The 26,023-nt window shown below is 42.7% G+C and overlaps 2 protein-coding genes across 5 annotated transcripts in view; both read right to left on the minus strand.

Annotated features, from left to right (window-relative positions):
• Nucleotides 1–2,671: 2,671 nt before the first annotated feature.
• Nucleotides 2,672–8,630, minus strand: gng4 (guanine nucleotide binding protein (G protein), gamma 4). 2 transcript variants are annotated; one of them, XM_085921645.1, is made up of 3 exons: nucleotides 8,127–8,630; nucleotides 6,952–7,058; nucleotides 2,672–3,457 (listed from the first exon to the last, which is right to left on the minus strand). In XM_085921645.1, the coding sequence occupies exons 2-3, from the start codon at nucleotides 7,048–7,050 to the stop codon at nucleotides 3,329–3,331; spliced, it is 228 nt and encodes a 75-aa protein (XP_085777771.1). In that variant the 5' UTR covers nucleotides 7,051–7,058; nucleotides 8,127–8,630; the 3' UTR covers nucleotides 2,672–3,328. The 2 variants fall into 2 exon arrangements, with proteins under 2 accessions (XP_085777771.1, XP_085777770.1); XM_085921644.1 differs by lacking the exon at nucleotides 8,127–8,630 and adding an exon at nucleotides 7,778–7,800.
• A 428-nt stretch (nucleotides 8,631–9,058) lies between these two features.
• lyst (lysosomal trafficking regulator) overlaps nucleotides 9,059–26,023 on the minus strand; it is a 36,798-nt gene continuing 19,833 nt past the window's right edge. For 2 of the 3 annotated variants that reach the window (XM_085921642.1, XM_085921641.1), the window contains exons 15-54: nucleotides 25,823–25,996; nucleotides 25,587–25,747; nucleotides 25,182–25,372; nucleotides 24,518–24,763; nucleotides 24,057–24,230; nucleotides 23,724–23,873; nucleotides 23,472–23,609; nucleotides 23,192–23,390; nucleotides 22,985–23,113; nucleotides 21,812–22,436; nucleotides 21,506–21,686; nucleotides 21,250–21,419; nucleotides 20,924–21,154; nucleotides 20,680–20,846; nucleotides 20,175–20,327; nucleotides 19,301–19,492; nucleotides 18,857–19,068; nucleotides 18,551–18,760; nucleotides 17,759–17,935; nucleotides 17,579–17,655; nucleotides 17,310–17,498; nucleotides 16,985–17,130; nucleotides 16,801–16,897; nucleotides 16,589–16,650; nucleotides 16,403–16,458; nucleotides 16,055–16,207; nucleotides 15,240–15,484; nucleotides 14,173–14,239; nucleotides 13,936–14,092; nucleotides 13,407–13,547; nucleotides 13,115–13,332; nucleotides 12,812–13,042; nucleotides 12,461–12,650; nucleotides 12,246–12,382; nucleotides 12,060–12,158; nucleotides 11,464–11,603; nucleotides 11,276–11,373; nucleotides 10,970–11,126; nucleotides 10,652–10,723; nucleotides 9,059–10,570 (exon numbers count right to left, since the gene is read on the minus strand). In XM_085921642.1, the coding sequence (XP_085777768.1) occupies nucleotides 10,432–10,570; nucleotides 10,652–10,723; nucleotides 10,970–11,126; nucleotides 11,276–11,373; nucleotides 11,464–11,603; nucleotides 12,060–12,158; nucleotides 12,246–12,382; nucleotides 12,461–12,650; nucleotides 12,812–13,042; nucleotides 13,115–13,332; nucleotides 13,407–13,547; nucleotides 13,936–14,092; nucleotides 14,173–14,239; nucleotides 15,240–15,484; nucleotides 16,055–16,207; nucleotides 16,403–16,458; nucleotides 16,589–16,650; nucleotides 16,801–16,897; nucleotides 16,985–17,130; nucleotides 17,310–17,498; nucleotides 17,579–17,655; nucleotides 17,759–17,935; nucleotides 18,551–18,760; nucleotides 18,857–19,068; nucleotides 19,301–19,492; nucleotides 20,175–20,327; nucleotides 20,680–20,846; nucleotides 20,924–21,154; nucleotides 21,250–21,419; nucleotides 21,506–21,686; nucleotides 21,812–22,436; nucleotides 22,985–23,113; nucleotides 23,192–23,390; nucleotides 23,472–23,609; nucleotides 23,724–23,873; nucleotides 24,057–24,230; nucleotides 24,518–24,763; nucleotides 25,182–25,372; nucleotides 25,587–25,747; nucleotides 25,823–25,996 (6,751 nt within the window). In that variant the 3' untranslated portion in view covers nucleotides 9,059–10,431. Of the gene's footprint in view, nucleotides 10,571–10,651; nucleotides 10,724–10,969; nucleotides 11,127–11,275; nucleotides 11,374–11,463; nucleotides 11,604–12,059; nucleotides 12,159–12,245; nucleotides 12,383–12,460; nucleotides 12,651–12,811; nucleotides 13,043–13,114; nucleotides 13,333–13,406; nucleotides 13,548–13,935; nucleotides 14,093–14,172; nucleotides 14,240–15,239; nucleotides 15,485–16,054; nucleotides 16,208–16,402; nucleotides 16,459–16,588; nucleotides 16,651–16,800; nucleotides 16,898–16,984; nucleotides 17,131–17,309; nucleotides 17,499–17,578; nucleotides 17,656–17,758; nucleotides 17,936–18,550; nucleotides 18,761–18,856; nucleotides 19,069–19,300; nucleotides 19,493–19,836; nucleotides 19,999–20,174; nucleotides 20,328–20,679; nucleotides 20,847–20,923; nucleotides 21,155–21,249; nucleotides 21,420–21,505; nucleotides 21,687–21,811; nucleotides 22,437–22,984; nucleotides 23,114–23,191; nucleotides 23,391–23,471; nucleotides 23,610–23,723; nucleotides 23,874–24,056; nucleotides 24,231–24,517; nucleotides 24,764–25,181; nucleotides 25,373–25,586; nucleotides 25,748–25,822; nucleotides 25,997–26,023 lie in introns of all 3 variants that reach the window. The other variant, XM_085921643.1, reaches the window with a different exon arrangement.

Consider the following 26,023-nt stretch of genomic DNA (forward strand, 5'->3'; position numbering starts at 1 on the left):
TGCAGAGTGCTGCACATAAATCATTTCAACAGAAAATATTGTGCGTGGCCGGGGAATATTTGAAACAAATGTCTCCTGACTGACTGCTCCCTGTTGTCCTGGAGAACGACATCTTCCACGCTTAAATGCTCTTTATTCACTCGATTTGAGGTGCTAATGTTATTTTCAAGACCACAGCACCCGTGTAAAGGGAAACGCAGACGGGGAGCTTGTCTTATCTGATCTCAGGATGTAGAAATGGCCAAGTTGAAAAACAGCCTGCAGGAAGCATATATGATTAATCTTATCAGAAATCATTGCCATTTCATGGAATTTCAATATACTTTGAGGGCTTGCAGCATCATTTGGATAATAATGAGCTGGCACCAATTTTAAGTGTGATAACGCACTACCCTGGGGATGATTACGTCCCTGTGCATTCAGATTCATAAATATAAAAAGTACAGTGATTTACAATTTTCTCCGCAGCATATTTTTGCAAAGAAAAGTTTATTCCGTCTGCATTCAACGCTCTTTGACTTCTGCTAGTCAAGTGAGTTAAAGGTCTCACTTTTGACTCTGTATTTAATGAATTATAGACAGTTCCAAGTTACATGTATGAAAAATATCTTTTTTTACCCCACGTTTTGATTGAGTCACATCTCATACGATTCAGGACCCTTGGTTCCCTTTTTTCCTGATAGTGCAGAAAATAAATTATGATTCAGTAAATAATTTAGTTCGTAACATGTTGGGAAATATATCTTTATTTATATAGTGCATTCCCAAAAGCTTTTGACAGAGAAAAAAATGTTGTTTTACAAAGTAAAATTTTATTTTGATTCAATCAGTCTGCTTTCACGAAGAAGTGTCTGAGAATATTTACTTTTGACAACCTGAAATTCTGAGGGACTGGATAATTTTACGCAAACAAAGGGTATCAAATGATTAATCAATGATTAAAAATGATTATCGAATTTAATATTCAACAGGTTGTCGATGAAATAATTAATTGGTGTACCTCTAGACTAGAGCAACTCTAAGTTGACAATAATAATAAATTAAGGGCTCACACAGTGTTATTATTATGATTCTGCAGTTAAGACTTTTCAACACTAAAATATTTAAGGTGGCAATAATCGGACTCTGCAACAGATAATTATTTCTTGTACTTATTTTTCAAAATCTGAATAAATGCAAGTTGAATTCCGCAATAGAGTGTATTCAACCTTGGCAGTTCCAAGGTATAAAGAACCTGCGATGTCACTTCACTGCTTGATAAAACACTTGTGACTTCTGAGATTATAAATCAACACGACAGGAGAATGACAGAAATAGTGGAAACAAATCAGGATGTTATCGCTGACATCAGCAAGCTATAAATTCTTTGGGCGAAATGTTTTATCTTCTCCATTTTGCTTTATTTCTATCGGTCATTAACAAGTTATCATCCCTTTGCTGCATGCATAAAAGACGCGGTGAGATTGAGTGATTGATTGATACAATCTTAAATCTTAGCTATTTTGTTTTATACTAAAAGAATGTTTCCACCTCATGATCACATAAAAAGTCGGCCATTAACAAGTTCTTGCACTCATAGAGTATGAATATTCTTATCTATGGAATGAATGAAGGAATGTAATCAGTGGCCACTTGTGGCCATCAAATAAAATGCACATTGAGGGAGATGAGTCCCATTTGATATATTTCTTTAATTAATTTTTCCATCAAGATTTACAAAGCTTGCTAATTAAATGCATCGTTTTTTTCTTTTTACAAAAACAATAATAGCATTTTAGAATACAACTGCACACTGTCAACATATCGAACCTCAGGTGTGATTACATGTGCAGAGTAGCCTCCTGGAAAGTCGACTAAGAGGCGAACTTTCATATCATAGCAGTTCTCTAGTTTGGATCAAAAAAACCATGCAAAATTTATCCTTAGCCATTATATTTATTGTTTAAAATTTGGCACCATCCTCACCAGGTCAGTGAAGACACCCCAAGACTGATCTCAGGATTTTGTAAATAAATACCGGTAAGAATAATCCAGAAATGATTCTCCACAGGATGTTTCATCATCATTCCTGTAAATTTGATAATAATATGACTGTTCAAGTAGCAAGAGAAAAAAATAACTCACGTTTCACAGATTTAACACCCTCTGTGTTATCCGGCTTTAAGAATTCTCACATATTATGAACAACTGAGTGATTTTGTAAATAATGAAGCGCTCTAGGTATCATACAAGCTTAGTAGCACACTACATTTAGCAATAATACTACGGATAATAACATTAATAAACAATTATTGACATTTCATCATAAAAAGTTGTAAATGCTATTTAAATACCATGTAAAGGAGATAGTGTGCTTTTTCCTCCCATTAAACCAACCAACCAACCAACCAACCAACCAACCAACCAACCAACCAACCAATCAAACAAAAAGTAAGTGTGCGTTGGCGCGGTGTGACGACAACACCGCTCTCACAAGAATTGGCACCGAAACATACTGTACACAGGAAAAAAAGATCAACAGCTGCTTGTAAACAGAGGCGGCGGTCAATACAGGGAGCAGAGCAAAACACCGGCCTCCATTTTGGTTTGAATGTCAAAGGCCCGGCCGTTCACTCTGAAACGGAAACATGCCCAGAAAACACTTGACAGCCTGCACCCTGCAATTGGAAAGTATTCCAATCGGAAGCTGCACCATGTGATGAAAGACTGATTGAAGCATCAATGGAAGGAAAGAGCCAAGGTAGAAATGCATCAGGGCGCGGTAGGGAAGGTTTATTACTTCATTTGGACTAAAAGGCTTGCACAGTGATCAGCGCCTACAAGTTGCGTCGCTTGAACAAACAGATTAGCTTGCTTGGCTCTCACCAAAAAACACTTCAGTCTGTTCGAGGCTCTCAAATAACAGTTCATTAGTGAAATGAGCCAGGTGTCATGTTTTACTTTCAGTGCATGGCTGCGGCAAATACTTTTAAGCTCGCACACTGAAAGGCACTGACGATGGAAGGTGGAAAAGATGTTTACTGGGCACACGTTTGTTTCCTGAGGCAAGATCGGATCGAGCACGATTAACGAAAAGTAGATAAAAAAAACAAAACACCTCTCACCTCATGAAGCACTGAGCAAGGCTGTTCTCTAACAACAAAGCAATAACAAACCTATTGAACAAGACTGCCCCCCTCCCCCCCTGTAGAACCCCCCTCAGCCGCCAGGACGGAGCCGACCAACACCCGGGTCCACCCGGCTAGTCAAAGTGGACGCCCGTGGCAAGTCGCTTCAGGTGTGGTGAAGACAAAGAAGGCAGGCGACGCCGCGCTCCACGTGCGGCTCATCAGAGGATGGCGCAGAAGAACTTCTTCTCCCGGAACGGGTTCTCCGAGGCCGGCACGGGCACGATGAGAGGGTCCTCGCGTATGTGGGCGTCGCAGTACGCCATCAGGTCTGCGGCGGCTTTGGACACCTGTTGGCAGACCAGGTCAAGATAAAAAAAAAAAAAAAAAGAACACAAAAAAATTTCTCTTTTGTAGAATCTTTGGGTTTCTAAAAAAAATATATATATTTTGCAGACCCCCTGAGCCATCCACCCTAATGGAAAAAAAATCCCAGCTCTGCTAGTGCTCATGAGACATTGATTATTTCTTATGCTTGACTATAGTTGACTTGTGACTGTGCATTTTACAGCTTCTTATAGATTAAAATGTGGATATTTCTATTTATAGCTGACGGCGCATGACAACCTAAAGCTGTTTGTTTCTTATGGTCAGTGCGGTAAAAATTGAATGTGAGGTCAGGGGGTGTTCTGCACGGATGGAAAAAAACAAGGAAATATTTCTAGGGGTCGATTGTCATTTGAAAGAGCTTGAAAGTTGAATCATGGGCAGTTCAAACCCAAATCATCTTCCAAACACGGTAAAATGACATCAAAGATTGTCAAAAAAATTTTTGGGGGGGGGGGGCATGGAAGCTTCAAATTGTGCAATCGTGCAGCATGTGTATCAAATGACCACAACTTATTTGGTACGTTATTAGGATCACAACACACATCTGGGAAAGTGACGAAAAAAAAAGAGAGTGGACACACATGCAGGACTCCACTCAGGATCTGAGTGCCACGTTATAGAGGGGGGGGGGGGTCGGCAAATGGAGGAAAGAGGAACAGCTGCATCAAAGAGATGGCCAAGGCTCCGAGATCTATGTGGAGGACACAAACATCTGATGTCCTGTCCGTTGGACTCAACGAGAGACATAAAAACCACACAAGCACTCTGCGTGTGCTCGTCAATACAGATTATTATGACACGTCTATTTTTATCAGCACACAACATGAAGGCGTTTCGTCATATTTGAGAAGGAAAGGTTTAATACGGTGATACGGAATATTACACTGAAAGCAGCCACATAGAATCCATTTTCTCGCAACAAGCTGCCTTCCTTGTCGATTCATCTTTGTTATTATTTACGCGGGTGACACAGCACCTTCGCTGTAGAGCTCCTCTGACTTTTGCACTGACTCGGAGCAAGATGAGAAGTCGATATGTCATTGCAAAACACCCTGGGCTCCCTACTGCAGAGAACAGGTGACATTTTCTTTGCTGGACGTGAGAAGTCACAAGTTTCCAAAACAATTTATGCAAACTGACTGGGATTTATTTTCTTCTTTGTAATTCCTGAGACGCTCAGAGAGGGTAGATCAATAGAGCTATTAAATGTCAACTAATTACAACTACCTTAGTGGAAATGGCACAATTCGGGATAATAGGGTGGCGTTTGTTATAGGACATTGTAATACTATGTTATGAACTTAAAAGCAACAATATTTTCAGCTTAAAAATAATTTCACTAGGTTGATGGTGGACAGCTTGGACACCTTTCATGTCACATTGGTGCTAATGTTCTTTGGGTCTAGTGCTTGTACTGTAAAATTGGACATTTTGCTTAAAAGAAATTGATACAATTAACACGCCTAAAAAAAAAAAAAAAAAAAAAAAAAAGAGAACGCATTGTCAAAAGACATCATTTGACAAGATTAAATTTGTGCAACCTTAAAGTTAACATCGATTCCTCTCATAATTTCCAAAACACTGATGTTCGCTTCATTGAAGACTTCCAAACAACCCATTGGTGAGAATGCGGGTGCGAGTGTCTTTTCTATATGTCCATGCAATTGGCTGTTAAAGCCTTAGCTCCAGAACAATGAAGAAACACTGCCTTAGATGACCTAATTTACTTATCATGGCAGTATCCCGTCTCTATAAAGAGAGAATTTGAACAAAGACTTTCATAATGACGCAAATAAAGTGCATAATAACTCTGTTAGTCAAAGTCAATTATAGTGCAAATTTAGGTTGGGGTTTTTTTGCTGAGAAAGAGAAATGTGTGTGTGTGTGAGTGTACGGGTGGGTGTGTTTAAGGTCCAGACTGGCTGGTAATTACACTGCAGCCCGGCGATGCAGGAAGTGTCCTTCTAATTAACACAGTTCACGTTCCTTTGGCTGATTGAGCGATTAATGAGAAGGTCCCTCAATGAGGCACCCGCTCTTGTCACAGATACACACTCCGGCTCGTCGCGTCCCTTAATTAAATCCAAAGAAACCGGCAGACATCGTCAACAATGCTTCCTCCTCTGCTTCCTCTTTATCCCGCTTTTTATTCATGCATGCCCTCCACTTCACAAGCTATTACATGACAAAAATACAAACTGGAGATGTGATGGAACTGAAAATAAACCATTGTTAGTGATTTGTGCACCCCTCCCCAGGGAATTGAACACTTGTTACTTTACTTGCTGCTGCATCCTTTTGAAATTTGTGGTTTATTGATAAATGGATGTGTGTCTGGATGGATAATATAATAATATTAAATATTAATTTTACCATCAATTATAAGCACTCCCATTTTTTGGATCAAACAAAACAAAAGACACTAAAAACTTTTCAGCACACAAAAATAACTTGCAGTGTTCGAAGAAAAGAAAATCACTGGACACAGCATTGCTGCTGGTAAAATTCTTAAACGGATGAATAAAACTGAACTGACAACAGCTCCTGCATGAGCAAAACAAAACAGCAAAGCAAAAAAAGCTAAATCAGCTAATGTCACTGCTAGTTTTTTCTTTTTTTTTTTAATAATTCCAAAAGATGTCACTCTATCGATCAAGATCTCAAATGTAGTGAGCTTAACTGTCTTTTTACATCATGTTGCTCTATCTGTGAAGGTTGAAAAAAAAAAAAAACTGAGCCAATTTTATAGATAGTCACATACCTGAAAAATTATTGGAATTCATTACTTCCCCCCACTGTTCATAGCTCACATGACTGACAACCTATGGTAGTTACAATTGCATCTCTTAGTGAAGAAATACGGCAATATGATTTTTTTTTTTTTTAACATATGGATCTTGGATAAGAGTCTGAGGATAATTGGAATCAAGTATGTTTTTGAAGCGGGGAGGATTTTTCATCCTGGCAAGCAGGTTTAGTAGTGCTGAGCATGGATGAAGGATGACGAGTAGCGCTGAAGATACGTGGCAGGCTTCCAGCCTCGTCTGCTGTGCTGATGCGAGCAAACTTTCTTCCACTGTGGGGAAATCTTTCTCATAACCCGCGACGGGTATAATGAACGACTTGATGACGCAAACTTTAAAGTCTCTCCATCACACTCCGCAAAATTAAAAACAATACCAGAGGATTGATTATGAAAAATTAGAGCGCAGAATGGCTCGCAGAAAGAAAAAGAACCTTAAAAGTAAAAAAGAACGTGCTCCCACCACAAAAAATAGTTTTGAAAGGCTGTGCTAGGCTAGGCTAGGCTACGTTAAAAGCACAGTTTGGCACTCAACAATCATGACCCCTAAGCAAGCCTGGTCGCATTCATGATCCCAAATACATAATTTCACATGTTTCAGTTTCAGAGATGAATTCCTGAATAAAAAGAAACAGTCTTCAAGCGACATACCTTTATCCTATCCATGCACGCCTCCATCTTGAGCTGCTCCACAGCTTTCCTGGCTTGGGAGATGCTGGCTGTGCTGTTGTTGGCGATGCCGTCTTTCATGGTGCTCCCTGTCGCCCCCAAATGCACAGAGGTTAGGATGCTGGAAGCAACAATTAGCTAGCATGTTAGTGCAATTTGATGTTTGAGGTAGGGTACAAGGTTGAGATTGGAAGACATTTTTTTTTCCCGCTAACAATTATGGCTCCCACATACAATTATCTTCATATTCCGATAGTCACCGATTATTCGACAAATAGAATCATTGCATCGGCAAGCAGCTGCTCTTAAATAACCATTATTAGCTTTAAGATATGGGCAAACTAGAAATGATAACACTTAAGATAATAGTAATTGCAACTTTGAAAAACATTGCATATGCATTGGCTTTGATGGCAATGATGTTCTCCACCAACTAGCCAAAAAGCTGCTGTTCATGTTTAGCTTATCATTAAAAAAGGGTGGCAAATCATTCCAATTAAGTTCCGATGTTCTTGTAGGCTTTCCTTTTTTGTCACCACTTGTAGCACAATTCAATTTTTTTCTCCTTTTGATAGACACAGGTTTTAATGGTATAATTAAGGCCTTGAAAATTATTCTTAATTATTTTCCCCCTGAATTGAGCTGTATATTTTATAGGAAAAGTTTGAAAATCATTTATTTTGTGCTTATTTATGTTTTACATCACAATGAACAGTGATTGGCAGATATTTTACTGTCCATGTAGCTCTGGTTGAGAAAGTGGAACATTATTGCATATTTGCTTCCAGGTCCAGGATTGACAACCCACCGCCATGACATCGTGGGTAACACCATCCCCAGGAAATGCCTTTTATAATCATGGGTGCGGTGCAGTGGAACCCATGCATGTGCTTATTTTTGCTCATGATGATGGCACCCGTAGACTCAAAATGGTGTTTTTTTTTTTTTTTTAAATTCTGAAGTCGAATTGCTCTCCGATCAGGGCCTTTCCCCTCGATTCTTCCTCACCCTTCCAATTTTTTTTTCTATATAACTGCGTCGTTTAATTTAAAACAGAACACCGCAAAGCCGAGATATTTGAATAGGCCCATCAAGAGAGAACATAGCAAGAGGAACAAATGTGATTTGACTTAAATATCAGTGATGTGCAGACTTACCTGATAGTGTTTTTTTTTTTTTTCCAAATTGGAGGATTCCGGGTTGACTCCACCCAACACACACGCACACACCACTCACACAGTCACACACACACACGTAGTCACACTCTCTCCTCACACGCTCACGCACAAAGAGGATCTGTCAAATGTCATAAGCTAGGAGGAACCCCCCAGCCTCGTCGCGGTGGATCCCGCTGAAGGAACGCGGCTTTGTGGCCTCGGCAGATCCGCAGCGTGAGTCGTGCGAGGAAGGAGGAAAGAAAAAGATGAGGAGTACCGCGGCTGGGGGCTCGGAGAGATGCTAGCAAAAGGGGGGACACATCCGTGTGACGACGATATTCGCAGCGCTGTGTGGGGCAGGAGCTGCCGAATGCGTGGTTTCCAACGTCGGACGCCGACCCTGAACGCACCAGTGATGTCTCCTCGATGCAGCAGAAGACATGAAAACCAGCTGCAGGCTTCCCCAATTTGTTCTCCTTTACCTCAGCTTTGACATCAGAGCCCCGCCCCCGTCCTCATAAGAACAACCGGAAATATACACAACCCCTTTACAAATATGATACTTTCTGTTATTTGCAAAACTACACTATAATTTTCTGGAGAAAAATTAATTCAAACGTCAATCGTGTTCCTATAATTACCATAGTATTTTCTATATGGTATATGTGATCAAAATGTGAACACTATTAATCTTAAAATATTAGAACGATGCTCCTGCGACTTTCGGCTTGGCCTCTTTAGGGTTTGTCATGACAAGTCACTTGGTTGATTTGTTGAGCAGAGTTTTTCATCAGTTTAGCATCGTCTACTATTCTGGACAGCTCAAAAAAATTGTTGATCTTGTTTTGGCTGCAATTGAAATGTTGGGCCCTTGAGTAATTTAGTCTGACGCACCCAGATACACACAAAAAAAAAGTGACACACAGGACACAGTGGTGTAATAGTTCTTCAAATATTTATACATATATATATATATTTATATTTAGAATATGCTTATCACTGTTTGTTCACGCATACCCATATACAAACAAAATATGACCTTTCAAACTCAGTCCAAAATGCACAATCACGCTAGTGAGGTCGATTGGATCCGACACCATCCAAGAAAGTTCATTTATGCATAGCTCAAGTTTATCGAGAGAAAAATACTTTCTTGTCTGTTTCAACACAGACGCAAAAAGTTCTTCACATCATCCTTACTTCGTTCTGTCACACTCTTAGAAATTGCAACAAAAAAAAAAAAAAAAAAAGGTGATTCTTGTAAAATGTTTGGTTGTGGAAAAGACATTCAAGGGAAAAAAGTAAACAAAGTGTGGTCCAGTGCAGTGGAGAGCCTGCACGGAATGTGAGGCACGATGAGGGGGGGGGGGACACAAGAGGAGCGCATCACAAGGAGAAAAGTCTCATTCATAAACAAATATTCCCTTTCTTGTAAACAAGAGTGAAATGTAAGACATTGCTGCAGCAGGCTCCAAAAGCAAAATAATAAAAATGAGGAACTATTGCATGTAATTTGATATTGCTCTCTGCAGATGAATGGTGATTGGGTTTACATTTACTAAACCAGAGGTTGGGCAAGCGTAAAGTGGTACGACAGCTATTTCCACCATGCTAATGGCCAAAGTAAAAAAAGTGCAGCAACATAGTGAGGGAATGTAAAATAAGAAAGCAGCATGAAAGGAGCGAGTCATTTGGTTGCCTGTTAGAAAGCGTACAGGATCTGAGGGAAATGAAACATTTGACCACCACGCGAGGCTTCGAAAAAGGCTCAGATACAGGAGAGAGAAGCCGTGTGAGAGGTTGCATGTAGTGCGCTGGCCTGCAGACAATTTCCAATAAATAAAAGCAATCTCAACATCACACAATGGATAAAAGGTGGACTTCTAAGAGCGCGTCACCTCCACACAGTCAAGCGTCATTGTGGCATGCAGTACTAACACGTTAGCCCGTTCGTTTATTTGAGACGGAGGAGAATGTTTGGCTTTTTAGCCAAGCTAGCAGCTTTAACAGGGAAAAATGAGCGGCGGGCAAGGAAAACAACAGATGATGGAAAGTAATAAAGTGTCTATTGCAGCCATGACTAAATCATTAATTCATTATATCTATATCTATATATATATGGCTCGGCTTAAAAGTCAAGCAGGGTATTGAGACAGTCATTTATTTCTCTCCATGGGAGGAGGAGGAGTGAGAAAGAGCAGCAGCTTCTCTTGCTGAGGTGGAAGTGAGGATACACCTGCAAGGCAGTAACCACTTCTCACCTTCTCACATGTACACACACACACACACACACACACACACACACTCAGCCTGCGGCATAGCTGCTTAAGAAAGAGTAGAACATGGGCAGCTTCATGCGCTGCTGGTCCCGCCGACACCAGGCCATGACGGTGCCCTCGCTGTTGGCCGTGTACAGGTGATGGCCGTCGCACGAGTATGTCAGGCTGAGACACATAGACATAAGATGCTTGTCACAGCAAACGGACAGGAAGATTTCCAAGAAGCGCATGGCGGTAACACGATACCTGATGATGGGCTTGCATGACTTGGGAAAGGTGATCTCTCTCACTGGTTTCAAGTCCCACGTGCTCCAAAGTCTAAAGGGACATGAGGAAACAACAAACAAGTTACTTTGAGTAGTTTTTTTTTTTTTACATGTACAGTAAATATTAAAATAAAGGGCTTTATTTATGTATCAATATTATAAACATAATTTCAATGAGAAAATTGTATTTCATATACAAATAAACTCACTTATAATATATATGTTTAACTCTTTTGTTGTATGCTCTCTGAAGAAATAGAAAAAACAGAAGTAATCTTAAAAAAAAAAAAAACTTCACCTGACAACGCCATTTTCCAGCCCGCCAGCAATGACGTTGACCGATACGCCCTCCGGCTGATTGGAGAACGCTACGGAGCAAATGATCTCTCTGCAGTGCACGTGACCGATGAGATCTCCGTTAACAGTCCAGAGACGCAGATCACTACCACCGCCCACTGAACACATCAAATCAGCAACATAACAAAACGAAGATACAAATGAGCATATATAACCTTAAAATGCAGGGATAATGGTGAATTAAATCTAACACATAGAATGTTCTCTGAGAGAATGCTGCTGGTCTCAGACTGAGGAGACATCTCACCTGAGTCACAAACTGTAGCAATGTCACCTGTGGTCTCACTGGCAGAAACTGCCGTAACTGGGCTTTTGTGGCCAGTAAGGCTTTGCACATAACAGAGCCTGGAACAGAACCCATCAAAACATGATCTTACTCATCACGCACATCCAAGCAAGGAGGCGTGGAGAGGCCTCCATGGGCACCATGCTGACCTGTTGAGATCCCAGAGGATGCAGGTACCATCTGTACTAACGCTGATGAGGATGCTGTAAGGTTTGCACACAAAAAGGCCGGTAACCAGCCCCGTGTGTCCGTACAGGTGAACCTGAGACTCCACCTCCATCTCCGACTGCTAAGCGACAGAGATACGTTAGAGAAAAGCAACACTCACATTGGCAATAGTTTTTTTATTTTTACAAAATGTTTGAATTATTTTAGGGGGGGGGGGGCGCGAATGCAACCAATATTAAAGAACTGGTAATATTAATGCTCTGTGGGCTAGATTAAAAAAACGGAGCAGGTCGCATGTGTCCCCCGGGCCACATTTTGCCCACCGATGGTTTGAAGGGTCTTAAAAGGACAAATCAGAGAGAGAGAGAGAGAAACAAGAATCCCCGTTTGAACCCTTTAATCCCACTCGTGGACTCTGGAAATATGTTTTAAGGGCAACTGTGATGTGCCTAATGAGGCTGAGCGTATGAGCTCTGCACGGCTCTGAAAAGAAGAGAAAGATGAGGAGGAGGGGCGCCTGCGATATTGTAATGTGGAGGCGGAGGGCTTAGAGGGGGACGTCGCCATGGATACCCACCGTGGCGCAAGTGAAGCGGTTGCTGTAGGCGGTGATGACTCCACACTTGCTTCCCGTAAATAGCTGGCAGCCATCGGGCACCCAAGCACAGCTGGTCACCTGGAGGAAACGCGCGGGCCGTGAGATGGAGGAAATGTGGCACCTGATCGGACAGTGGCCAAGGTACAATTGCTAGCTAATGGTCACCTGATGCAGTGGAGAGCACTGAATGAAGTTGATGGGTGGTTCGCTCTGTTTGCTTTTCAGCCTCAATATGTTATCTGCGTAGCCCCAACTCAAAATGGCCGACCACTGGATGTCTGTGCTGTGCATGCTGCGAACACCTGCACGGTACACAAGGCGTTGAATCGGCCCGTTGTATTCGATGAATCCTTTTGCGTGCCAGGCGCGCCTCTACCTACCCTGCTCCTTGCTGTAAATCATCAAGAGGCAGAACTTGCGCGACAAGCCGCAGATAGCCCGCGTAGGCAGGGCCAGCAGTGATCCAAACCTTTCGCCATGAGGCTGGCTGAAGCACACGACCGGATCGGGTGCGCTGGGAGACCCCACGTACTCGCCCCACTTCAGACCTTTGATCCATGGCAGTGGGCTCTGTGAGACAGAAAACTTGCATTGATCCATCCATCCATCCATTTCCTGTAACGCTTATTCTGAAGCCCAACACAACTGACTTTGTCTGAAAGAAAGGCAGCACAGTGGACACCAGGAGCGCATGCCAAAATCCTCAAGTTCATCAAATCAATCCTTCTTACCGGACAGACAATCTCCTTGGCCTGCTCTCTGGTTTCTCTAAAGGCGAGCTGAACCAGGAGACCCATGGCGGCGGGCAGCTCGCCCTCCATCATGAGCTTGGGTCCGGCCCTGCTGATGTGGGAGGCGTTGAAAAGCTGCCTAGGAGTCTGTCCGTACGTCTTGATCATGGTTTCCAGCGCTCTTCTTTGTACTGGGTCTTCTACGGCCGAAACATCCATACCGAAATAGGTCTATGGAAGTTATGGAAGAAATCTAAGCACCAGTCCTTCAATTTCGGAGTCAATGTGATGAGGCATTCTTACAGCTGGGTGGAAAACGTTGATAGCCTGGACGGCAGCTTTTCCTTTCTGCTTGAGTCCGAACACCAGATCGATCCACTGACACAGCGTCTGAGAAACCTGATCCGACTCCAGCGCCTGACGGTGAATCAGGATGAAGAGACGCGGGTCGTTCCGAGCCCAGGGAGGCAAATTCACATGGTTTACCCTCTCGCTGTTCTGACGAACCCCAAAATCAAAACCTGTTGAGGAAACCGGCAAAGATGTTTAAAAGAGAAGATTGTCAGCTTTTAAAAGTCAGCCTAAACATACTGACCCTCTCTGTTGACCAAGAATTCTGGGAGATAGAAGAACTCCGGGATAAGCTCCTTCACATCCGTCATGGACTCGTAGGACGAGAGACGCCACGTAGTGTTCATGGAGTGAAACGTCCGGTCCGGGATATCAAAGCTCTGATCTGATTAGGACCAAAGACAATGTAATTACAAACTCGATTCAGTGATTGGACCGGCGCCCTTTCATGACCTTAGACACCAGCGCTTGCTGAATACATTTGCAGTTAAATAAAGACGTCTCTGATGATCACAAGAGAGATCGGATGAATAAAAAAGGTAATTACGCGAGAAAGGAAAAGATGAGACAAAGGACGCATATAAAAAAAACTAAATAACCTTTCGTGGCTGTGGTAGCACACAGTTGGTTGCGATCGCTAAAAGCACCACTGGTGAGATTCCAGAGACAAGCTGCCATAAAAGAACCACCAACACTTACGGGGCTGGTTTAAACTCCACATGCTGTTCCGTAGATGCAAATCCTTGGTGATGTGGCTAAAAGCAGTGACTCACCTTGGTAGGCTAGGAACATCTTGGTAAAAGGAGGCATTCGGACCAAGAAGTGCAGCACGGTGCCGCTGTTGGAGTAGTGAGAGCCGTAGTGGTAAGGCTGAACGGGAGGCATGGGGTCGTCCTCCCGGATGCCTTTCTTGTACTCCTCTTCCAAATACTACACAAAGCAAACACAGTGTTTTTATTTTTAGCCACATGCACAAAAAAAAAAACATGAACACAGGGGATAGGTCTTACTTTGAAATTGTCCACATAGCGATCTTCTTTCTCTTTTGACTGGACGGCGATCGGCTTGCTCAAATTCCTGAATGGCAGCAACACAGTAGTAGGTCAGTCTTACTCACAGAAATGAGTTGAATTTATTTGTTTTATGGGCATGTTGCAGTTAGAAATGATAGACCAGAAAGTGATAAAAGACTAAGAAGTGAGTCATGTCATCAATTCTTCATCTACTAAATTTAGAGCGTTAGACGTGGCTGTATTGAAAACGGTTGTGAATAATTTAAGTGTTAAAATTACACGTCAGCTTTGATTTGCAAGTTTCATTTGCAGATTTATTATTAATATTAAGTTTTTGCCTTTATGTCTTATTTTTCACCTATTCTAAAGGTGCTGAAAAATGTTGGTCAACACCACCAAGAGAAGCAATTTCCTTTTGCAGGAGCACTGCTGCACTGAATTCTAAACAACAATCAAAGCAGCAGAAGCCCAGGAGAGGTTTCTAAATCTTCTGTGACTACACATAGGGAATTGTAAACCAAACAAAAACAAAGGCTACCATTTTGCAAATATGTATTCATTTATTCACAAAGTTTAATCTCAGAACTTTGAGTTCATCATATCTTCTTTTATAGCACATTTTAGATGTCTTGTGTTTAAACAACTACTTTAGTTTGATCTTTTTCGAAGTTAAACTTTTCATGCACACATACACACACAAAATTTAATATCTCCTGGAAATAAAAATGACGTGTTTTTTTGGTATACTGAATGGCCGTATTTAGTAACATTAAATCGGACAAGCCTAAAAAACATGAAGTCTATGGGGTGACAAAATGTCCTAGTTTAAACGTGTTAACAAGAATTAGCAATAGTTCCCAATAACAATACTTTGAATCCTCCCAACAATAATGGGGTTATTTTTAATTTTTGACAATTGAATTACAAAGTGCTGTTTTGAAGAGCGGACATTTTATTGGAGCTACAGAGTATATTTGTGTAGAAATTGGAATGGTGGTACATACTGTTAATCAAAGAAAAAAAAGAAAAAAACGTAAGCAAAGCAAGCAAAAGATTACACTGACCTGTAGATGTTGGGGTCCTGCAGATCTAGCGTCTCGCTGGTATAGTCTCGCAGGATGAAAGGGAACACCGGGTACTGCATGAGGTCGTTGAAGGAGCGTCCGGCGTGCTTGTTGAGATGTGTGAGATACTCAAAGTTGGAGATCTGCCCCGAGCCCCACAGCTGCGTGAGTGCCGTGATATTGCCGTGCTCCAGCAAGTTGGGCAAATCGGACGTCAGGATGTTATGGTACACGTCGTCACGGAACTTTGGAGAGGAAAAAAAATCCAAAGAGAAAAGTGACATCATGCGTGATTAATGTTTGGCATGAGAAACAGGCTTACAAACAGACATCATACAAACAATACTGTCATTTATGGAAAATGTATTCTTCAGTTCAACTCAGTTGCGTCTTTGCGAGCTCTGACAAAGCCGTGGTAACTTGAGAGAACCCACACAAGCAAATCCAGTGTCTCAAAACTCTCAAGCAGACGTGCTAAGCACCAGTCCGCTATGCTGCCCACTAATAAAATATTTAGTTCCTTTAGGACCACAATCTTGATGTGGATGCAAGGCCAATTTTACCCCTGAGTGGTTTAATCACTTTCCCTATTAAAGTATCCACCAATGGAGAAAGCACTTTGCAGTGTATGTAAATAGTCAAATAATGAAGTTAGAACTTGGCCAGGCTCAGCCTTGTACTTGCCCAACTGATCTTGTGGTGGTTTTTGCCATTGTTAAGTTTTTGTAGTTATATATAAACTGATGGAAAGTGAATGGTTTTCATCATATTTGTCAGGATAGTATACGCTTAAAAAAAATTTGACAGCCTTTTACCTTGTTGTTGTCAAAAGCTAAGAGCAGCGTTCGTCCATTGGTGAGGAATATCTCCACAGCGTTGTCTCTCAGCTGCCACCATCGCTTGTGCACCTCTTTGATCTCCTCGTAGGTCCAAGAGAAAGACGGTGCTTCTGTCTCACCGTGAAGGCTCTGTTCAACAGTGTTGATAAAGTTACTTCCAAAATATCCTTTGAAAGTATTCCCCCCCCCCTCAATATTTTGATCTCTGAATTTATCTCCATCTACTTCTGCATTACATTCGAGTTCAACACGGACTGTCATTCTGTTACTTTTGAACTCCTAACACAAACATTTCTGACTCCGTCTGGGCCCTCGGGGTCTTACCTGGCCGTCGTGAGCGTCTGCAGCATTGTCCTCGACAAAGTACATTCCAGATTTCCCTGCAAGACATCACAAGGCCGGTAAGAACGATGCAACGGGAGAATGGCAAACAATGACTAACTTCCCTCGTGTGTGAGCGGAGACCACACGTATTCTTGAGCGCAGTTATCTCGGAACACTTTGTCTTACCTAGAAGCAGCTCTCCTGCTGTCTCTCTGGAGGGGGCCACACTCATGCAGCGCCTGGTAAACCTGAGAGTAATCAAAAGCTATTTCTTATCAACACACTTCCGAATAAAGCAGCGATGGAATGTCTCTGAGCAAAACAGCTTGATTACACTTTTTATTGTCCTCCTCAGATCATTCTGTTTTTGAGATCAGAGGAAGAAAAACATCGTGTACCTGATGGGTTCGCTAGTGGCTTTGTCTTTCACGGTGGAGGAGAAAGACGAGTGTGTCTTATCCTCAAACAGGAATGAAAGTGGCGGCTTCACTGCGTCTACATGAGGCAAGTGGATCACAATGAGATCTCAGACAAATGGGAGAAGAAAAGAAAAACTTCAACACCACTTAAACGTATTTTCACCTTCGGGCTTACGTCTGTCTTTGAGCAAGTATTTGTTTGGGATGGTGAGGTAGCATCTTTGCAGTCGCCGCCGCTCACGGTTTGGCCCTTCAGTTGGGTCCAATTGCCAGGACGTAGGGTAGGATGTCTGGTCATACCAAACGGCGCTGCAACAGACCAAAAACAAATTATTGACATGAATATATGAGATACGTCCAAAAAAAAAAAAATCCAGGACTGGTCTGACAAAAGATGTACTTGAAATCACAAAGTACGAGCCTATCCTAGCTAACTTAACAAATGAATAGCACATATCTCCCAGTCAAAGATGTCGTTGTGTACCCACCGGTCATGCGTGAGCTGCTGCACCAACTCTTGCCAGTGGCGGCTGGCGCTCAGGTCTGTTTTGTAGAGGCCTCTGATGTGCTGGATGACTTTCTTTCTCTCCATACCTTGCCGTAAAGACACATTCTGCGTGATGTCAGCCGCGATCTTGGAAATGTCTTTGGATTTTCCGTCGAGCCTCTGGATGAGACTGCCAAGGAAAGATCAAATATTCACTTACATTACAAAAACATTTGGATTGTTTCAATATTGGATTTGCACTCTACTCACTTCTTTTGGGTGTTGGTCATTTTCTTTTCCCATGCTACCTTGCTTGTATTCTCCTCTGCTTCATACTTTAATTTTTCCTGTATGAAGTACATTATGAGTAAACAAGTCTCAACTTGCATTCTTGGCATTAACCAATTAAGACAAGGCAGGAATGCATGCTGCTGCCGCTGAAAGGCTTGCCTCTTTAATAGCCTTGAGTAGATCCTGCTTGTGCGGAACGTTGGGTGGGATGCAGCGGTGACCACAAAGCTTGAGCGAGGTCATGAATACGCCTACAGCAATCTGCTCATCTTTGGTCAGGTTGTCCTTATGGTCGTGCAGCATTTCATAAAGATACAGTGACAACTTGGGTCCATGCTATGAGAGAGAGGTCAATTTGCATATGAGTCACATGGTATGGGAAGAGATATATGGCATGTAGCAAATCTATCAGAAGTGTGAGACACAGTGAAACCTGCGAATAATCGACCACAATACGCTCTGTGACAGTGCCTGACATCCAATAATTGTCTTTTTTGCCATAATCAATCAAGAAAAGTGAATCCGTTTTTAAGACTGAAACTGTAGTCATGACGATAAAAAAAATGAACTCTCGAGGTAATATTCTAAAGAAAAAAAATCACCAAACCTAAAATAAAGTACTCTCCTTTAGAAGACTCCGAGTAATACCTAAAAACAAAATGCATAATCGAGAGCTAACAAGACATGTGTTCACAAAGCTGTAGTGTCACCTTGTGGCTTTTTTAGGTTTTGCGGAAATTTAACAAAAGCTTGTGATATAGTACTTACTACATTTATCTAACCAGCCATTGATTATAATGTGCTGAAATGCCTGAACATTTCCTACATCACAGTATGTTCCATTTCTGCTTTCCCCCCTGCCATCAGTTCAAATGACTAAAATCCAAACATGAATTTCTGTGACTGGTTGATATGAAAAGAAACGACGACCAAAAAGACACTTTCACGTACCTCTAGACCGGGGCTAAGGCTTTCTTTTAGGATATCCAAATGTCTTGGATCAAGAACAAATTCCAGTGCTTCTTTCCTGTCAGACAAGGGACGAGCAGGACTCAATGTGTGCACCAACAAGCGACCGATTTGGACCCGGAACGTGTCCCGACATGACCATAGGATTCTTCGCCATTGCTGATGCGGCGCTCCTCCTCGACCAGTACTGCCCTGAGAATGCAAATGCGACAATCACTTTCAATCCATTACGGCCATTTAAAAAAAATAATCATAATAAAATCACCAAAAACATGTTTTAAATCTTACCAGGCTTATTTTGATTCCGTCCATCATGAGGTTAAGAATGTCTTTCTGCAAACTATTTTTGCTGGCAGGTGGCAATGTGAAGGGAGTAGGTGAGTGAGGGGCAGAAGCAGAGCTGCTCTCTTCATGAGAATTATCTCCCAGTTCTGGTGTGAAAACTTGTTGGTCAGGGGAATCTGGAATGTTGAGCAGGTCAAACAAATCCTGACTGACATCTAAAATGAAAACAAGCAAGTGGATGAGACAAAGTAAAACCAAAATCAGATAAAGCAATTGTCCATATAAAAAGTTGAACTATACAGACATATATTTGTAACCAACTAAATAATTGCTCGCACTTGCTTCCAAAATTCAAGCACTTAACGGTCCTTGAAAATATAACACCATCATTTAAGCATACCAATAAACACCACAGAAGTGCATGTATAATCCAAAATATTGTTTCACCGTGATAAATGAGTCTGTTGACAGCAAGGACTACAAGCCTCTGCAGCCGCTGCACAAACTCCGTCTCGCTAGCACGGATGGGGTTCTCCTGGCTCATCCTCCTCTGCATCATCTGGTTGAGTTCGTCGCTGGCCACGGAGCGCATCCGCATCAGTAAAGAGTCGGTCTGGGCTAACGAGAAGCGACGCCGGCCTGCACGAAAATGTGAGAGCGCAAGTGAGAAAGTGCAAACCTGAGACTTGTTGGCTCTATTTAGGTGCAGCGAGAAAAAAAAAAAAAAACGCATGTCAAAAATCACTGTGCACACAGGAAAGCGTGAAGTTTCAGTGATCAAAATGCTTGACACTGATTTCGTCAAGCATTCGTTTATCAAAAACATGCACACACTAACAAAGCACCGGTAGCGAATTAAGGTACCGGGCAGATTAAAACCCCAAGTGAGTTGCAGAGAAAAGAGATTGAGCTCACTGCAACATTTGGAAACATGTCCTAAGTCTGGGACAATGTTCTCTGCTGTTGACCGAAGTCCCAGCTACCTGCATCACAGTGGAGCATGTAGGTTGGAGCCCCAGTAGGGGAGGGGAGGGGGGAGTCCTGGGACAGGAAGCTGAAGGGAGAGGGCAAGGGGATCTGGCCGTAGGAGCAGTAGTGCTGCCTGGGGATTCGAGGGATAATGGAGTCTTTCAAGGCAATGGAACCTTCAAATTGGGATGAGGAGAGGATCGTTCAACAAAAAAAAAAAAAAAAAAACCACTGTTGAGATATGTGAATAAAGACGGAGTTGAGAGTTTGACCTAGATAATGATTAACAACAAATCAAAACAAAAACAAGAGGGGTGACTTTGCTAATGTGGCTCCAGTCTTCCGCGCTCACCTGCAATGCTCTTTCGTTTCTGGTAAATGGTGTGATGAGGCGAGCTCGGCGCATTATGGGGGCTGCTCAGCTTTTGAGGCGCCTGATTGGCTGTCGTCTTTATAAACTCGATAGCCGACTGAAGGACACGAAACTGCAAAGCGACTGCCATCTCTATAAGTGAGCAGGGGAGGAAGAAAAAAAAAAAAAAAAAAAAAGTCAGCACTGCGATGCACAGATGAGCAACAATTATGGAATTTTAGCTCAACATATAAACAGTTCAATGCTTTTTAAAAGCCGCGGGATCCACACATTGATTAATAAATTAGACAACATGAAAAAAAAGAACGGAATCATTAAGTGGAAATAAAAACGATTACAAATGGATGAATGACCTTCCGTTCGCTCTTTGTAGGTAATGAGCTCTGTTTTGTTGTGCAGCAGAGCATGACGGCTCGATGCAATATGTGGATAATACGCTGAACGCTGATAAATGTGCTTTGCATTTCAAGAATCTAATCCTTACCCTGTGTTCTCCGCATCTTGCTGGTCTGCATGTAACCGAGCAAGGTAATGAGGTCTTCAATGATGCGGAAGTACTGGGACCCTGAAGAGCTGCAGGAGTGGATGGTTACGGCAACTAACAACTGCTGGATGTCGCAAACGAGGAGCTTGTAATCATTCAGGGGAATGCTGCAAGAAAAATAAGAAATCCATGATAGGATCTAGCGATTTCGATAAGATATTATTCATCCTTCTAGCTAGCCTACCAGGTCTCCATGCCATTGAGGGTGGAGAGGGTGTTGAAGAGCACGTAGAGCAGCCCGTGATCGAGAAGGATGTCTGCCAGCTTGGGGCAGGCGTTGAGGAGCTGTAGTAGCATGCAGAGGATGTTGTGCACTAAAGAGTTGTCGCACAGGGAGTTCTCAATAAGACCCAAGACTGGGATGATGCAACGCTTTGTGAAAGGTGAGATTGTTTCCATTTCCTCCAGATCCAGACTAGACAATTATGGAGTAAAAATGGATTAGTTTAAACAGCAGATCTTTTTTTCATGTAGGCCATTAGTACATTAAAGACTTGCAGATAAACATACTCTTCCTCCAGGCCCACAGGCCGTCCAAAGAGCATCTCAAGGAAGCACTCGATTAGCCCTTGGCTGCCCTGGTGGATGTACAGCTGGTTTGCCAGCAGGGAGAAACCGTGATTCTTCAGGAATTTCTCCTTCTGCTCCTTGTTTGCTCTGCCAAAGTATGCATCCAGCAGCTAGGAAAAAGAAGTGGCATACCATGAGGAGTCTTTAATCATCAAATCAAACACAAAGAAATCATAGGTAGGAAAACTGGGCTAACCTTCATAACTCCTTGCTGGATGAGGGGTGATGAGTGGTTGACCAGGACAGTTAGGGCTTCAGGCTGGATCAGTTTGTCCATAACCTCCTCAAGCATGAGGTCCGGCAACAGTAGTAAGACACCCCTTAGAAGGTCATAGAGGCCACAGCAGATGAGAACTAAGCAGTCCTCCGTAGTGGACCTGCAACACAGAGTTTGTGATTCAGTGCCCTAGTTTGGATTCTTAAGCGCGAGAGTTCACGGATGAGCTACTGCTGCTCCAAGTCAAATAAAAAAAAAGCTTTCTCAATATGCACTTCCACATACCGGTCATTGGAATCAGTTTTGCTGTGTGCCCTCTCACATCCGGGAGAGTAGGTGTAACTTTCCCAGTCTTCAGGTACAGAGCTTCGATCGGCTGCACTGGGCCAGCGACTGACTGCTAATGAGCCATTCGGAGCCGGAAAAGCCAATCCCAGACTGGCCAGGTTGCTGTGACTCCTCTGGAAGGACTGAATACCTTTTAAGCTGTCAGGGCGTCGAGGCGCTTCATCACTGGCCCAGTCAAACCTGTCATCAGACTCCACCACGCCCACACTCCCTTCTGCCAAGCTGTCCACCTCCGTAGCCTCGTCCCGCTCCTCCTCCACGCTGATGGACGGGGTGCGTCGAGATCCTTCATTACCAATGTCCCTCGAGTCACAAATGGTCTTGGCGGATTCACAACTGCTGAGGAGTTGCTCGTCACCTCCTCCCTTCTTGAGCGTTTCGGTACTGCCCAGAGCGTGCTGGGCGGTGAGCGACGTCCGCTCGATGTCGCGGGTCTCATTCACGCCGCTGTGACTGAGGCGGGGTGTCAATAAAGGGGATGAATAAGGCGACGGTGCAAGGCTGGGTGGGCGTAGGGATTGATCATCACCCCCGTGCTCAGGCGATGGACCGAGGTGATGGCCTAAAAAAAAAAACGACATATTGAGTACTGTGGAACTCGCTTCTACTTTGCAGTGACAAACGACAATAGTGTGGAGTCACTCAATTAATAGTACTGGCCCATGACACATGAAGACTCTATGGACAAATATTTTGACATCACTCGTCGTCAAATTTGATCTATTGAGCAAAGAGGTTTAGAAGCCACAAATATTACACAACCAGATAAGAGCAAAAAAAAAAACCCCAAAAAACAGCCAATGTAATAAGTAACATTTTTTAGTAGATAGCATTATTAATGTCTCAAAGAGGAAATTAAGGCCATGTGCACTTTTTTGCCTGAGATGGCCTTCACTGTCGTCTGGTAGCAGGACAAAATTCTTAGCTGCGTCCTCCAAAGCTGTATCGTTCCTTTGAATAAACTTGTCAATAGGTTAACGGGAACGTGAAATGTCCTTTAAAGATACAATGAGTTATTTTTTTTTTTAACACGCTATGTCGCCAAACTGCCCAATTGTATTTATTACAAACTGCTGTATGTTATTCCAACAAAGGAGCAACTAAGCTTACCTTCGTGGGGAGTATCGGTAAAGACAGTTGGGGAAAGAGACACCACTGAACTGCTGGCGGACTTCCCTCCACTGTTGGAGTGTCGCAGGTACATAATAGACTGCAACTTGTCATGATACAGCTTCCCATCTGACAAATGATATTAAAAGAGCTCAATGAATACAAGTCACATAAATTTGTACTTACATTCTCCTGCTGTATCTTCACCTATGTGCAGTGAGAAGTAGAAGCTGGACGGAGTGTGGCAAACGTAGGTGTTAGTGGGTGGGTGAACTGCCAGCAGGAAATTATAGATAAGTTTTAGCAAGTCCAGATCAGGTGGTGATCCTAGCACTTCCTGGATTATTTTGACAAAAGACAAACAAACTTCCTGCGGGATGGCAGTCAGGTGCTCGTCCCGATGCTCCTGAAGACAAATACCACCATAAGTTACGCTTGCTCAGATACAATTAATGGCACTATAATGATCATTTTTTGCTTGAAACACCTGTAACACTTGGCAAGTTAGCAAGAAACGGTCCACCACTTCAGCCTTCAGGAACTGACGGATATTTAAGACCTGGTAAGGATGATGCACCCTGATCAGGATTTCCAAAGCAGCCAGAAGTGTCTCCCACACACCACACTTAAAAAAAATAAAATTAAAAAAAACAAGAAGAAAAAAAACAGATACTGTTTACAAACTTGTGGCATTGTACCTGCTACAAACTGCATTTAAGACATTTATATTTGCATTCACCTCTGCTTTTGCCCAGATTTTCCAGTCCAACAAGATGTCCGAGAGCAGTCTGATGTCCTGCACCACAGCAATGGACTCCGTGTCTAATCGGAACTGCCCGTCATCCGCCAGGATTAAGACAGGTCTGCTACAACAGCCATCCAACAAAGTCTAGAGAAAGACATTAAGTGGCCGTCAAATTACACAGCACAGCGTTTCCGACTCAAATGAGAACAAATGTTTTCACCTTTAAATGCAGACAATGAAGGGGAAAAAAACATCTTGACAGTTCAAGTGAAATAAAGAGCCCTTAATGCACATAATCAGTGAATAATCTGGAAATCAAATGCTTACTTTCAGCATATGATATCCAACGATACATTTGGACTTGATGAGAACTTGGTGTATCATAGAGTAGCCATGGTAATAGTCCATTTCATGGATGCGATGCTGGTTGAATTTGGTCAGAGATAAGAGTATCTGCAAGGCCAAAGCCTGGGTCATCTCACAGTCACTCAACTCCACCGTCTAAGGAACAGAGTTCGATCTGGGGTTAGAATTCGTCTTTACCCGGCACAGGAGATAAGATGCACGCATGTTGACTCACAAATACATGTTCCAATAAATATACCAGGCTGACTAACACATTTCACAGTATAAAGGTTTGCTGTTCAAACATGGCTTCTCTGGTGCATTTATCTTGAAATTAGCATTTGCATTGTAGATACTGCAAAATGAAATGTGTGTTCAAAGTTCTGACTGGTGCTGTAATATTATTATTATTTTTTTTTTTTTTCACGTGTGGCTTCTCTGACCTGTGCAAAGAGGAAGACAATATTTCCCGTCCCTCCGATTTTATGCAGGACACTTTGCAGGCCTTGGGTTTCAGTGGGCAGCAGAGCTTTGAGAGCGCTTGGCTCTAAAGAAACACTTTGCACTTCTCTGGAGCTGAAGGGCCGCTGGGTAACCACCGTCTTGGCTTGTCCCTTCAGTCTAATTACGGGTTCATAGATAGTATAGACCCTCGGACTGCTGGGAGCATACACAACTGCCAGGCTCTCCTGTGAATAAAACAGACTCATAACAACTTGGACTTTATTTGACCTATTGAGACAGAATCGTGAGTGGACTGAGCCCAGCTAACCCTCGTCATTTCTAGGACTGATGTTGGCTTGTTATTGGAAAGAAGAAAGCTTGCCAGTTATTTCACTCCGGCTTCAGCTCTTTTCCTTTTCCAATCACCAAAGGTATTAACCTTAACTTCATTAGCAATTACTACAAGTGGACTGTTTTTGTTCTCAATGAATTAACTGAGGTTTTACAAGATCTTTTTCCATTGAGGAAAAGTGACTCCCTGCGGTGTGTCGGTAATGACGAGTAATTGTTAAGGCGCGATCCGCACAAGCCATCAAATTCAACAATAAGTGAGCGAGCGGTTGCTTTGTGTGTTGTTCTTCACAGTTGTGGTTGAAGACTTACCACTAAGGATGTTGTGTCCACGTCCTTGCTTTTCATCAGAAGTTCTCGTACGCTGTCACACTTGAGTGCTTCCTGAGTGACAAACTTGGAGAATGACCCTGTTGGTCTGCCATAGTTGCAGGGCATGATTGAGGTGAGGTCAGGCCCACTGGTGTACAGGAAGAAGGCCTCCTCAGGCCCTACTCTGGCCCCTGTAAAAGATGACAAATAAAATTAATGAATTTCAGAGACACAAAAATCTAAGTGCGACTCAACATAACGAGGAAGTAGAAGCCCTTTCAGAAAAATGTGACGTAGTTAGCTACTTTATTTTTTGTGTGTCACTGTATACAAACAATGAGTTGCAAAGACTCAAAGTGCAATAAGTTAGTGAGGAGAGACAAATTAATAAAACAAAAGTCCTACCATTGAAGAGGAGAACAGTTCCCATGCTCCAGTTTAAATGTTGTTTTGTAAGCTCCTCAGATGATGGGATACAGTGGCCCAACATACAGAAGGTCTTGTTGCTGTCAGAGGATAAACTGCTTTTTCGGGGTAAGGTGTAGTCCAAGAAAACTTCACATTTCCTGAAACAGAGAAGAGGCTTACGGTTTGGTTACCAAGAATTTCTTATATGTTTACTGAACCATATTTGTACTTACATGATGCCACAGACCCAGACAACCACACGGCCATGGATGTTCTTCTTGCCCTCGGGCTGCTGGGTGTAAGTCAGGCCGAGGTGCTGCCATTGGCCGGGCTGGAGGAGCCCCTCGACAGAGTCTGCCTGCGCCAACAGCCCCGCTTTTATCTCGTCATTTGGGTCTATACAAACCCTGTGGGAGCAGTGTACTCAAATATAA

Source organism: Syngnathus leptorhynchus, chromosome 10 (genome assembly GCF_054491065.1).
Source record: "Syngnathus leptorhynchus isolate UIUO chromosome 10, UIUO_Slep, whole genome shotgun sequence".
Lineage (NCBI taxonomy): Eukaryota > Metazoa > Chordata > Actinopteri > Syngnathiformes > Syngnathidae > Syngnathus > Syngnathus leptorhynchus.

Bases quoted from the DNA above. Each gene is read 5' to 3' on its own strand.
- gng4 (XM_085921645.1), bottom strand. From the start codon at position 7,050: ATGAAAGACGGCATCGCCAACAACAGCACAGCCAGCATCTCCCAAGCC. The intron at 3,458-6,951 runs GTATGTCGCTTG...GTCTGCCAACAG, and splicing joins CGTGCATGGATAGGATAAAG to GTGTCCAAAGCCGCCGCAGA.